Source organism: Aptenodytes forsteri, unplaced genomic scaffold, assembly GCF_000699145.1.
Source record: "Aptenodytes forsteri isolate BGI_AS27 unplaced genomic scaffold, ASM69914v1 Scaffold147, whole genome shotgun sequence".
Classification (NCBI taxonomy): Eukaryota; Metazoa; Chordata; class Aves; order Sphenisciformes; family Spheniscidae; genus Aptenodytes; species Aptenodytes forsteri.
In genome coordinates this window covers 676,830-687,362 of record NW_008795320.1, presented here as the reverse complement: position 1 = coordinate 687,362, position 10,533 = coordinate 676,830, and the positions used below count along the sequence as shown (strand labels likewise).

General features: G+C 61.8%; 3 protein-coding genes across 3 annotated transcripts in view; 2 read left to right on the top strand and 1 right to left on the bottom strand.

The window, feature by feature from the left end:
• The first annotated feature begins 2,699 nt into the window (after window positions 1–2,699).
• NR2C2AP (nuclear receptor 2C2 associated protein) lies at window positions 2,700–4,650 on the top strand. The gene is made up of 5 exons (XM_009279754.2): window positions 2,700–3,049; window positions 3,222–3,312; window positions 3,462–3,567; window positions 3,908–3,975; window positions 4,265–4,650. The coding sequence occupies exons 1-5, from the start codon at window positions 2,856–2,858 to the stop codon at window positions 4,379–4,381; spliced, it is 576 nt and encodes a 191-aa protein (XP_009278029.1). The 5' UTR covers window positions 2,700–2,855; the 3' UTR covers window positions 4,382–4,650.
• A 524-nt stretch (window positions 4,651–5,174) lies between these two features.
• On the bottom strand, window positions 5,175–10,527 carry RFXANK (regulatory factor X associated ankyrin containing protein). The gene is made up of 10 exons (XM_009279753.1): window positions 10,455–10,527; window positions 9,799–10,013; window positions 9,489–9,566; window positions 8,699–8,779; window positions 8,270–8,335; window positions 7,990–8,090; window positions 6,836–6,961; window positions 6,251–6,317; window positions 5,932–6,012; window positions 5,175–5,565 (listed from the first exon to the last, which is right to left on the bottom strand). The coding sequence occupies exons 2-10, from the start codon at window positions 10,004–10,006 to the stop codon at window positions 5,507–5,509; spliced, it is 867 nt and encodes a 288-aa protein (XP_009278028.1). The 5' UTR covers window positions 10,007–10,013; window positions 10,455–10,527; the 3' UTR covers window positions 5,175–5,506.
• BORCS8 (BLOC-1 related complex subunit 8) overlaps window positions 10,005–10,533 on the top strand; it is a 9,855-nt gene continuing 9,326 nt past the window's right edge. Inside the window, exons 1-2 of the mRNA XM_009279849.1 lie at window positions 10,005–10,030; window positions 10,179–10,308. Coding sequence (XP_009278124.1) covers window positions 10,005–10,030; window positions 10,179–10,308 — 156 coding nt within the window. The remainder of the gene's footprint in view (window positions 10,031–10,178; window positions 10,309–10,533) is intronic.

The window sequence follows — 10,533 nt, the reverse complement described above, 5'->3', positions numbered from 1 at the left end:
GATGGTGCTGGCAGGCGCAGGCAGGAGGGGGCGCGGGCAGCGGTGGCACAAATGGCAGAGCCGTCCCCGACACGCGATGAGCCGAGGGGCAATTAAGGCTCCTGTGGTTTTTGACCCAATTTCTCAGGCAAAACTCGGGGCGGCGGGGAGAAGGGGAGGAAGGAGGGGAGGAAGACGGAACGCATCACGTGTGTGCTGCTGTGTGTCACCGCATGTGTGTGCATGCATGGGCACAGACGTGTGTGCTCATTGACATGCATGTGCAGGCGTGTGCGCAGACCCAGCCGGGGGCCGAGCCCGGCGGCTGAAGCCCCCAGAGCCGCGCTGCGAGGGGGAGGTGACGGCTTTGCAGCACTCGGCTGGTTTTATTTTTGCTTGTGGCTGAGCGCAGGCAGCCTCGGTGCAGCCGCTGTGACTCATGCAGGCAGCCCAGCAGCCGGGGAGGTTTGGGAGGGCTGCAGAGCACCGCCATGCCGTTGCCTTGCATTGCCTCCCCCAGCAAGGCGGCTGCGGAGGCCGGCTGGGAACGTGGGACCACCGCGGGGTCAAGGCTGGCAACCTCGCTGAGCACCGGGGCACATCCACAAAGACCCGGGGCCGTGGGCAAGCGCAGCGGCACCGTATGCCTGCGAAGGATAATTTTAAGCAGCTGCAGTGTTGTATGTGCATGTGTGGGGGGCGATTTCTCCCTGCACAGCTGCTCCGGGCTCCCCACGGCTCCCTCGCAGGCTGCGGGGAGGAGCTCAGCCCTGCCTGGCCGGGGTGCCCGCGGGAGAACCGGCCCTGCCACGCCGGCCAAGAGGCAGCAGTGGTGGGGAAGCAGGGAGGGCTTGGATTTCCCACGTGCTTTGTGCTGGTGACTTGCATTGAGGGGGATGCTGGGGTGTGCAGGGATGCTCCAGCATGTAGGGATGCTGCAACATGCAGGGATGCTGGAGCGTGCAGAGATGCTGGGGTGTGCGGGGATGCTGGAGCACGCAGGGATGCTTGGGTGTGCAGGACGTCGGGACATTCAGGGATGCTGGGATGTCCAGAGATGCTGGGACATTCAGGGATGCTGGAGCACACCGGGATGCTGGAGCACACCGGGATGCTGGAGTACACAGGGATAGGGATGCTGGAGCACACAGGGACGCTGGGACATTCAGGGATGCTGGAGCACGCAGGGATGCTTGGGTGTGCAGGACGTCGGGACATTCAGGGATGCTGGAGCGTGCAGAGATGCTGGGGTGTGCGGGGATGCTGGAGCACACAGTGACGCCTGGAGCACACAGGGACGCTGGGACGTTCAGGGATGCTGGGACGTTCAGGGATGCTGGAGCGTGCAGAGATGCTGGGGTGTGCGGGGATGCTGGAGCACACCGGGATGCTGGAGCACACAGGGATGCTGGGACGTCCAGAGATGCTGGGACATTCAGGGATGCTGGAGCACACAGTGACGCCTGGAGCACACAGGGATGCTGGAGCACACTGGGATGCTGGAGCACACAGTGACGCCTGGAGCACACAGGGACGCTGGAGCACACAGGGACGCTGGGACGTTCAGGGATGCTGGAGCGTGCAGAGATGCTGGGGTGTGCAGGGATGCTCCAGCATGTAGGGATGCTGCAACATGCAGGGATGCTGGAGCGTGCAGAGATGCTGGGGTGTGCAGGGATGCTCCAGCATGTAGGGATGCTGCAACATGCAGGGATGCTGGAGCGTGCAGAGATGCTGGGGTGTGCAGGGATGCTCCAGCATGTAGGGATGCTGCAACATGCAGGGATGCTGGAGCACACCGGGATGCTGGAGCACACAGTGACGCCTGGAGCACACAGGGATGCTGGAGCGTGCAGAGATGCTGGGGTGTGCGGGGATGCTGGAGCACACCGGGATGCTGGAGTACACAGGGATAGGGATGCTGGAGCACACAGTGACGCCTGGAGCACACAGGGACGCTGGAGCACACAGGGACGCTGGGACGTTCAGGGATGCTGGAGCGTGCAGAGATGCTGGGGTGTGCAGGGATGCTCCAGCATGTAGGGATGCTGCAACATGCAGGGATGCTGGAGCGTGCAGAGATGCTGGGGTGTGCAGGGATGCTCCAGCATGTAGGGATGCTGCAACATGCAGGGATGCTGGAGCGTGCAGAGATGCTGGGGTGTGCAGGGATGCTCCAGCATGTAGGGATGCTGCAACATGCAGGGATGCTGGAGCGTGCAGAGATGCTGGGGTGTGCGGGGATGCTGGAGCACACTGGGATGCTGGAGCACACCGGGATGCTGGAGCACACAGGGACGCTGGGACGTTCAGGGATGCTGGAGCACACAGGGATGCTGGAGCACACAGTGACGCCTGGAGCACACAGGGATGCTGGAGCACACAGGGATAGGGATGCTGGAGCACACCGGGATGCTGGAGCACACAGGGATAGGGACGCTGGAGCACACAGGGATGATGGAGCACACAGAGACGCTGGAGCACACAGGGATGCTGGAGCACACAGGGAAAGGGATGCTGGAGCACACCGGGATGCTGGAGCACGCAGGGATTCCTGCACACCCCCGCGCTCCGGCTCTCGCTGCAGTCTCTCTCTCCGCTGCTATTTTCAGCTGCGCTCCACCACTGCCACCTACAGAGCTGGCCCAGGAGGGCACCCAGCCGCCCCCCAGCCAGTGCTGCTCAGGGGTCCCCAGTGCTGCTCGGGAGTCCCCAATGCTGCCGGAGTGCCCCTAGTGCTGCCGGGGTGCCCCCAGTGCTGTCCAGGGGTCCCCAATGCTGCTGGGGGTGCCCCCAGTGCTGCTCGGGGGTCCCCAATGCTGCTGGAGTGCCCCTAGTGCTGCCGGGGTGCCCCCAGTGCTGTCCAGGGGTCCCCAATGCTGTCCGGGGGTCCCCAATGCTGTTCGAGGGTCTCCATTGCTGCTCAGGGGTCCCCAGTGCTGCCCAGAGGTCCCCATTGCTGCTGGGTGTCCCCATTTTTGCCCCTTGCTGACCCCGTCTCTCCGCAGGCAGCGTGGCCGCAGGCAGCGATGCCCGCGGAACCCCTGATCTGCGCCGACACGGCCACGCGGTGAGTCCCGGCCCCCCGAGGGGACAGCAGGCAGCGGGGTGCCACGGCCAGCACCCCCAGGCGGGTCCCTCCTGGGTGCCACGCGCTGTCCCCTGGCCCTGCGGGGGACTCAAGTCCCATCGCTGACGCTGTCCCCGTCGTGTCCCCGGGTCGGTGGCACGTGTCCCTGCAGGGTGAGCTCTGTGCTTAACCGGGACGTGAAGCAGTTTGGGAAGAAGCACATGTTTGACACGAGCGAGGAGACGTGCTGGAACTCGGACCAGGTGGGGGGACGAGGACAGGGGAAGCCGGAGGGGTGGGACAGGAGCCGTGCATGGGACAAGAGCTGGGGACGGGGGACGGGAGCCGTGCACACGGTGGACACCCCGCTCTCCCCGCCGTGACAGAGCCCCGGTGTCATTCCTGCCTTCAGGGCACGTGCCAGTGGGTCACCCTGGATTTCCCCCGCACCGTCAAGGTCTCGCAGCTCCACATCCAGTTCCAGGGGGGATTCTCCAGCCGGCTGTGCACGCTGGAAGGTGAGGAGCTGGTTTGGGGGTGTGGGGGATCCCTCTGCCTCTGTTTACCCTCATCTGGATCCTGCAGCTGTTTGTTGCAAGGCCCAGAGGTATTCATTAGCCACTCCCCAAACCCCAGAGGGGCTGAGGCCGTGGGCTGGAGCAGAGAAGGGCTGGATAGCGAGGATCCAGGGTTCTCCGGGACGCTTTGGGTGCAGATGGGAACCTGGTCCATTAGACGGACCGCTGCTCCCAGCCTGGCAGCAGATAAGAGACGGAGCAGCCGAGGCCATGGCAGCCGTTGGAGGCTCCCCCAGCACCTGAGCCTCCGCGCGGCTGCCTCCACCTTTGCCCTCTGCAGGCTGCAGAGCAGGCGAAGGACTGGTGAAAATATCCGACCTGTACCCCGAGGACATCAACGCCATGCAGATATCCTTTGCCGCGTTGCGGGCTGGGTCGAACGGCTCGGCGGGTTCAGAGCCACCCGCGGCTGCAGAGGGGCAGGGGGGCGATGGCAGAGCTGCGATTTAAACGACAGACCTGCGGGTGCCTGTTGGCAATTTGCTACCGCTAAAGCAACTCAGAGGAGCTGGAGCAAATCCGGACATCACCGGCCGTGGTACACCAGGGTGCGAGCCCCTCGTGGGCCTGCTCGGAGCAGGTCTCCCACGTGTCGTGTCATCCCCCTGCCTATTTTTCTCCTTTACGGGCCCCGCACAGATTCCAGGTGGAGGAGACGGTGCTGGACAAGCTGAAGATCACCTTTGAGAACAGCACCGACTTCTTCGGGAGGATCGTGGTGTACCACCTCGGGGTGCTGGGGGAGAGGCTCTAGGGCACAGGCGAGGGACAGCGTGGGGGGCCGCTTCCCCATCGCCTGCGTTCCCCCCCAGGGGCTCTGCTGCGTGGGGGGAAACGGGACAGCAAACCCTGCCAGTGGGGCCGTGCTGCCCCCAATTGCACCCCAAGGTGCTGGGAGGGAACCCCCGCCCCACAGGATGGCAGTGACAGAGGGACACTAGTGCTGAGATCCACGTGCCGGACTTCCGAGCCTTTGGTGGGACACAGCCTGTGTAACCGGCCGAATAAACGGCGTCCCCGCTCCTTCCTGGCTGCTCCTTGGGCAAGTGGCACCCCGGGACCGAGCCCTCCGGGGTTTGCCATGGCCATGCCGGTGTGTGGCTTGAGCAGGAGAGAGGAGAAGTGCCGCCTCCATGTGCTGTGGGCTCTGGCTGTCTCTCGCCTTTGCTAACCACCCTTGAACTTCTTGGAGCGGCTGTTTGCAGCCTCGCGGGGCTCCGGCTCGGGATTGCAGCGTGCCGGCTGTCGGCTGGGGCCGTGCTGTGTTCCTGGCCGGCAGGGTGATGCTTCCTGCGGGGTTTTGCTCCTGCCTATGGATATTTCCCTGGCTGGTTATGGCGCTGCGTGCAGGGAGGGCTTGGCAAGCTTATGGGCGTAAGAGGGAGCTTCCCTCTTCAAAGAGACGGCTCCGGAGAGGAATACCAGGCCACTGGGAGGGTGCAGGCCTTGAAGAGGTTGGTTGGCCCAGTTCCCCTCGCGGTTCCCCAGTAGCTGGTGCTGGGATCGGGGACTGGCAGCTGTGACAGGCTGAGGCAATGGACAGGGCTCTACACAACTGCTTTAGAGTTTACTTTCAATAATGCAATACCTGAATGCGCACACGCACAAAGCAGCCGAGCCCGGACAGCGCAGAAATGCAGCTGCCCTGAGGAATGAGCGTCCCTGGGTGCGAGGCACTGTGGCCGTGCCACCCTCCGGGAGAGGCATAGATCCACCGAGGGCAGGCAGTTCCCGGCTTCCTCCGCGTGCTCCTTGCTTGAAGCATTGCGCCGCTGCCCGTTTCGGGACGGCCGGGTGAGGCCGCCTGGGTCCCAGAGGAGAGCCCTGCGGCGGCCGGGAGAAGCGCTGGTGCAGCAGCAGTGCAGCTCGAGCCGCCGTGTCACTCCAACTCCTTTTTCTGAAATAGCTTGAGGATGTGATTTTCGATAACCTGTTGGACTAACGGAGGGGAGAGAAGTGAAACCCAGGGAAGCCAAGCCTGTGAGAAGCCAGTACCGCTGTGGGCAGGACCTGGTCACCATTTTGCTCCTGTTTTCCAGTGGGAGGCTGGAAAACCCCTTTCTCCAGGAGCCTGTCCCCATCTCCCCTGTCCCAGCCCTATCTGCAGGACAGCTCTGGTTTGGAGGGGGAGCAAGGGGAACAGGACCCATCTTGATTTCTCTGGCGCGGTTTCTCTGCGTGGCGGAGTGGGGAGCTGTGGAAGGTCAAAAAAAGCCCGGAGCAAGGCTGGAAGCTGGGAATTGCCTGGAGGCTTTTCGGGGAGGGAAGGCAGGGCTCCCTGCCAGGCACGGAGGGGACACTTGCCTTTCTTGTGTCCCAGGGCCACGGCCAGATCCATCGGGGTGTAGCCAGAATCTGCCTCCGTCGTCAGGTCGGCGCCGCGAGCTGCAAGCAGGCAGTGGAGATCAGGGCACGGCGTTCCCCTGCCGACACGGCGTCCCCTCCGGGTCAGGCGCAGGGCGAGGGGACCCCCAAAAGGTGCCCATCCTGGCTGGGCAGCCCCCCGTGACACCCCCAGGCTGCTCAGTTTCTCCCCCCAGGTGTGTCACCGCTCTCTCCCCGAGTCGGTTACCAACGAGCAGCGATTCAAGGCCGAGGACTAAGTGCAGATCTTCCCCGTTACCTAGTAGGGCCTCGACACACTTGACGTGATTGCCGCGCACGGCGTAGAGCAGAGGAGTGCCGCCGTTCTGCAGGGAAAGGGAAGGGGCTGTGTCATTGCCGGCCTCGCGCAGGGCCGTGCTCACGCAGCTCCTGCTTCTCCCGGAGCGGTAGGTCCCCAACCCGCCGGGATCCCCTTTCCGCCCTCTCCCAGCTCCAGGCTGGGTGTTTTCTCGCAGAGCGGCTCTGCGCAGGTTTTATTCTCTCTATGCAATACAATAACTTTTAAATTGTGTCATTTTAAAGACAACCTTAAGTTCTGAGCGCTGTTTCCTTGTGGCTGGTAACATCACCAGTGTGAACAACTGAGGAAACCATTTAAAATTATTATCCCGATTAATTTCTCGAAACAACTGCATGAGCAGGCAAACGAGTGCTGTGAGCCTGGGAAGCATCTAGGAGAAAGGCATTGCTGCTGACTCAGCCCAGAACGATGTGAACTCGCTGCTGCTTTTTAAAATGAGCTTTGCGGAGCCCCGTCCGGGGCTTGGTGTCGCTCCCAGCGCTGGCGCGGTCCCCGCAGCAGCCTGCGCCCGGCGGCACTCACCCAGTCGTAGATGTTGATGTCCACGTTCCTCTCCAGCAGCATGACGACGATGTCGGTGTAGCCGCCCATGCTGGCCAGGGACAGGGCGCTCTCCCGCTCCTTCGCCAGCGCGTGGGGGTCAGCGCCCTGGGGACGGCACAGGCGTTAGCCCCAACTGGCGAAGGAGCCCTGCGGAGACCCGGGGTGCTCAGCACAGCCTTGCTGGGTACCCCACGGGGGCTGATCGTGGAGCCAGGTCCCGACGGCCTCATGGGGCAGAGACGGCTCACGCGTTCCCAGTGACCTCTCCTTACCAAAGTCCTTACCGGGCATATTTTAATCATCAAACATCTCGGGGGAGGACTTAAAAGCCCGTCTCCGGTATCAGTAAACTAAGCCTGATGGTTCCTGTTACTCAGCCCTTTCCCCCGTCACTAGTAACAGTGTTACCGGCCCTGTCTAGATGCCTGTACAGTATCCACCATCTCTTTTGTAACTGATCTACCTAGAAAACCTCCCTGTCCTCCAAGCCCTGCCAGCCATGGACCTCTCCTGGACTTCACTATAGCCTTTATCAATGTATCGCCTCGTTTATTTTGGGTTCTCTTTGTCTCTCTGGTAATGCACTGCAATTTTGCTGCTAATGCAGTGACAGAGCCAGAGTTTGGCCAGTGCATACATGGCATGAGTGCTCGCTGATCATTGGAGACACGTGGATGTGGGACTGAGCTTTGGGGAGCAGCTTGATCCAGCGTGGAGGAGGATCTGGTTCCTGCTCACCCCCAGACAGTCCTCGACTGCAAGCCCGGCACTCAAGGACGATGCAGCAATGAGTTCATTAACTGCAACGATACCTCAGCGAGCACATTTGCTGGCAGATTACAGGGCCCAAGTGATAAGCCTGATCTCAAATTACCAATAAGCAGATATTTAATTACAAACAGTTATTGCTAGCTGTGAGATAAGGCTCTTCATGCTCCTGACTTAGCTCACAGCCCAATGGGGAGTAGCATCCGACAGCGTCTGAGCCGTTAGCTCTGCAAACGTGTCCTGCTTGGTGCCATGGGAAAGATTGGCTGAGATGGTACCAGGACGGTGCTGAACAATTTGGCAGCCATGGGGATTGGAGATGGGAAGTCTCCTGTTAACGAGGTGCTGCGTGAGCGTGGCCTTACCCATTCCAGCAGGTGACGGACCGTTTCGATCTCTCCGAAGGCTGCAGCCCAGATCAGCGGCGTGAAACCTCTCTCATCGGGTTTATCTACCAAGTTCTCACCTGCACAAACGTGGATGAGACATCGTAAACGGGAAGGGTAAAGCCCCCTCTGCTCCCTGTCCCCCCAGTAAACCCAACAAAGGCTGTAAAACTAAGCCGAGGGTTTATCAAAAGCCGTGCTATGACCTGGCAGGACACTGCATGATCTGGGGTAAGAACCCAAAGGAAGAGACGTGTACCTTTCTGAAGGTGCTCTTTCAGCTGGCTGAGCTCTCCTTGGGCAGCAAGCTGGTGGATGGACAATGCTGGGGGATAGAAAGAATTCACCCATCAGGACAAACTTTCCCCAGCTCAGCACCCGCTGTCTGTAGGTGGGTCCCTGCAAGTCTGGGGCGGTGGTGACCGGACAGCCCCTGTCTGAGCCCCAAAAACCCCAATGGGTCACTAACACCCTTCCGCCGTACAGCGGCAGGGACAGCCAGACGCGGTGAGTGCTGAGAGCAACAGCACTGCAGGGAGCAGCCCGAGAGACGGCCCCGGTGGACGCTGAACAGCGTGGCAGCAGGAGACGGAGGGAGGCTCCAGCCCCGCTCTCCCTCTGCTCCCTCTGCACCCCGTATGCATCCACGGTCTGGGATGCACAGCCCGCTCTGCCCAGCGGTACTCACTGTCCAGCGTGGCTGGGAGGGCCGAGATCTCGTTGCCTCGCTGCCTGTTCGTCAGCGTGTTCGAGTGCTTCAGGGGGAAGCCTGTTCCAGAGAGAGGAGAGAGTCAGGGCACGTCTCCTCCGTGCACAGGGAGGAACTACAGGGACTTGAGGCCAAGAACCTCATGAAAGGCCAGGTCTCATGCGCCTTATCTGCAGCTATTCCCTCCTGTCCCTGGTAAAAACGGAGTCCTGCAAAAAAGGAATTATTCCCTTGCAAGTAAAGAGCCTGGAGACTGAGGTTTGACCAGCGCGCAGGGACCAACAGCTGAGCAGGGAAGATAAAACAGCCTGAACAGCTGTCCAAGGAGGGGCAGGGTCCATCTGGGGCACTGCGGGAGGCAGGGATCTGGCATTAACAGCGTAATTGCAAAGGATATACTGCAGAGGACAGCCTGGGGGATGCACTCAAGTTCATCCTCATATTTCCTACCCTTGAAGAGCTCCACTTGGAAATCTCAATGTGTTTTCAACAAGCTATTTGTAGTTTAATTAGGAAAGCGTATGGAAAGAGTTTGCCGTCTCTCATTCCACTGCGTGGAGCTGCAGCGACCTCTCACTGCTGGCACGAGTCATCAGCAAGGTCTGGATTTGGACTTGGCCTTGCCACGTTATGGGACGGACTGGCAGCAGTAAAAGACTTTTTTCTAGCTGCCTTTGTGGGAGGAAGGATCCAGATGACCTCTCCCACGCCTGTCTCCCACTGGGACTGCGCCTCAGCATCTGTGAGCACCAGGCTCTGCAACACTCACTGTCAAGGGCTGAGAGCTCAGTGCTCCTCTGCCTGTCCATCGAGGCAGTCGAGGGCTTCGGGAGAGTGTCTGCTCCACCTACAAAACAAAGGCGGCCATTAGGGACCTCGGTTCCGCTTGTTGGGGAGCAGGCTGGGCTCCACACGCGGCACAACGAGACCCAACCGGCACGGCAAGCACCCCGCGTGCACCCCGACCCCAGGGCGGAGGGCACGTTGATCCCAGTTTACAGGGGGACAGACGCTGCAGGATCCCGGGTCCGCGCATGCCCCGTCTCGGCTCCCACCACCCCATCACCCCCAGCGCTCACCGTCCCCGTGGTCCAAGCGTGGCATGTCCTGGTCCGGCCAGAGACGCCCCGGGGGGGCACTGCTGTCCCCCGTGTCCCTGGTTGCAGCCAGCTCCTCTGCGGCTGCTGTTCCCTCGGCTGCGTTTTCACCTTCTTTCGGAAGATCCTGGGCATCCCCGTCGTTCGGGGGGGTTTCCACGAGACGAGCGACTGCTTCTTCACCTTCCATGGGGCAGCTGCCACACAACAACACGTTAGGAAGGGGGAAAAAGTGGGGACATCTCCCGGGACGGAGAGGGCAGCGGAGGGAAGGCTGCTGAGTCCCCGAGCACCAAGAGCTTGCAGCCACCAAACTCCTCCGTGCCGGCAGCGCAGTTTGCGGTCCCGCTTGCCCTCTCCAGCCAGACTTGCACCGCCAGTGGACAAAAGCTCCCGTCACGGGAGCGTTGCGAAGCTGCACCGGGACTGTCTCCGAACCGCTCGTCCACGCACGGCCGCCTTCCCGCTCGCAACGGGGCTGAGCCAGGGCGGGTTGGAGGGAACCCCCCCCCTTCTCCGCGGCCACCCCACTGCCATCTCCGGCCATCCCTGCCCGCCTCGCCGTCCCTGGGCTGGCCGGCAGGGCCCGTCCCGGCTCAGGCCAGGCTGCTGTTCCCCAGCGAGGAGTTTGGGCTCACCCCCGGCATCCTCCGGCGCAGGGGGCCCCCCGTTCCCACGTCCTGCCCCAGCACTTCCCCTTCCTCCGGCTTCCGCCGG

Bases quoted from the DNA above. Each gene is read 5' to 3' on its own strand.
- NR2C2AP (XM_009279754.2), top strand. From the start codon at position 2,856: ATGCTGTCCGGGGGTCCCCAATGCTGTTCGAGGGTCTCCATTGCTGCT. The intron at 3,050-3,221 runs GTGAGTCCCGGC...GTGTCCCTGCAG, and splicing joins TGCGCCGACACGGCCACGCG to GGTGAGCTCTGTGCTTAACC. The intron at 3,313-3,461 runs GTGGGGGGACGA...TCCTGCCTTCAG, and splicing joins CGTGCTGGAACTCGGACCAG to GGCACGTGCCAGTGGGTCAC.
- RFXANK (XM_009279753.1), bottom strand. From the start codon at position 10,006: ATGGAAGGTGAAGAAGCAGTCGCTCGTCTCGTGGAAACCCCCCCGAAC. The intron at 8,336-8,698 runs GTGAGTACCGCT...TCTATCCCCCAG, and splicing joins CCTCCCAGCCACGCTGGACA to CATTGTCCATCCACCAGCTT. The intron at 5,566-5,931 runs GCAAGTGTCCCC...CCCCTCCGTTAG, and splicing joins GGCCCTGGGACACAAGAAAG to TCCAACAGGTTATCGAAAAT.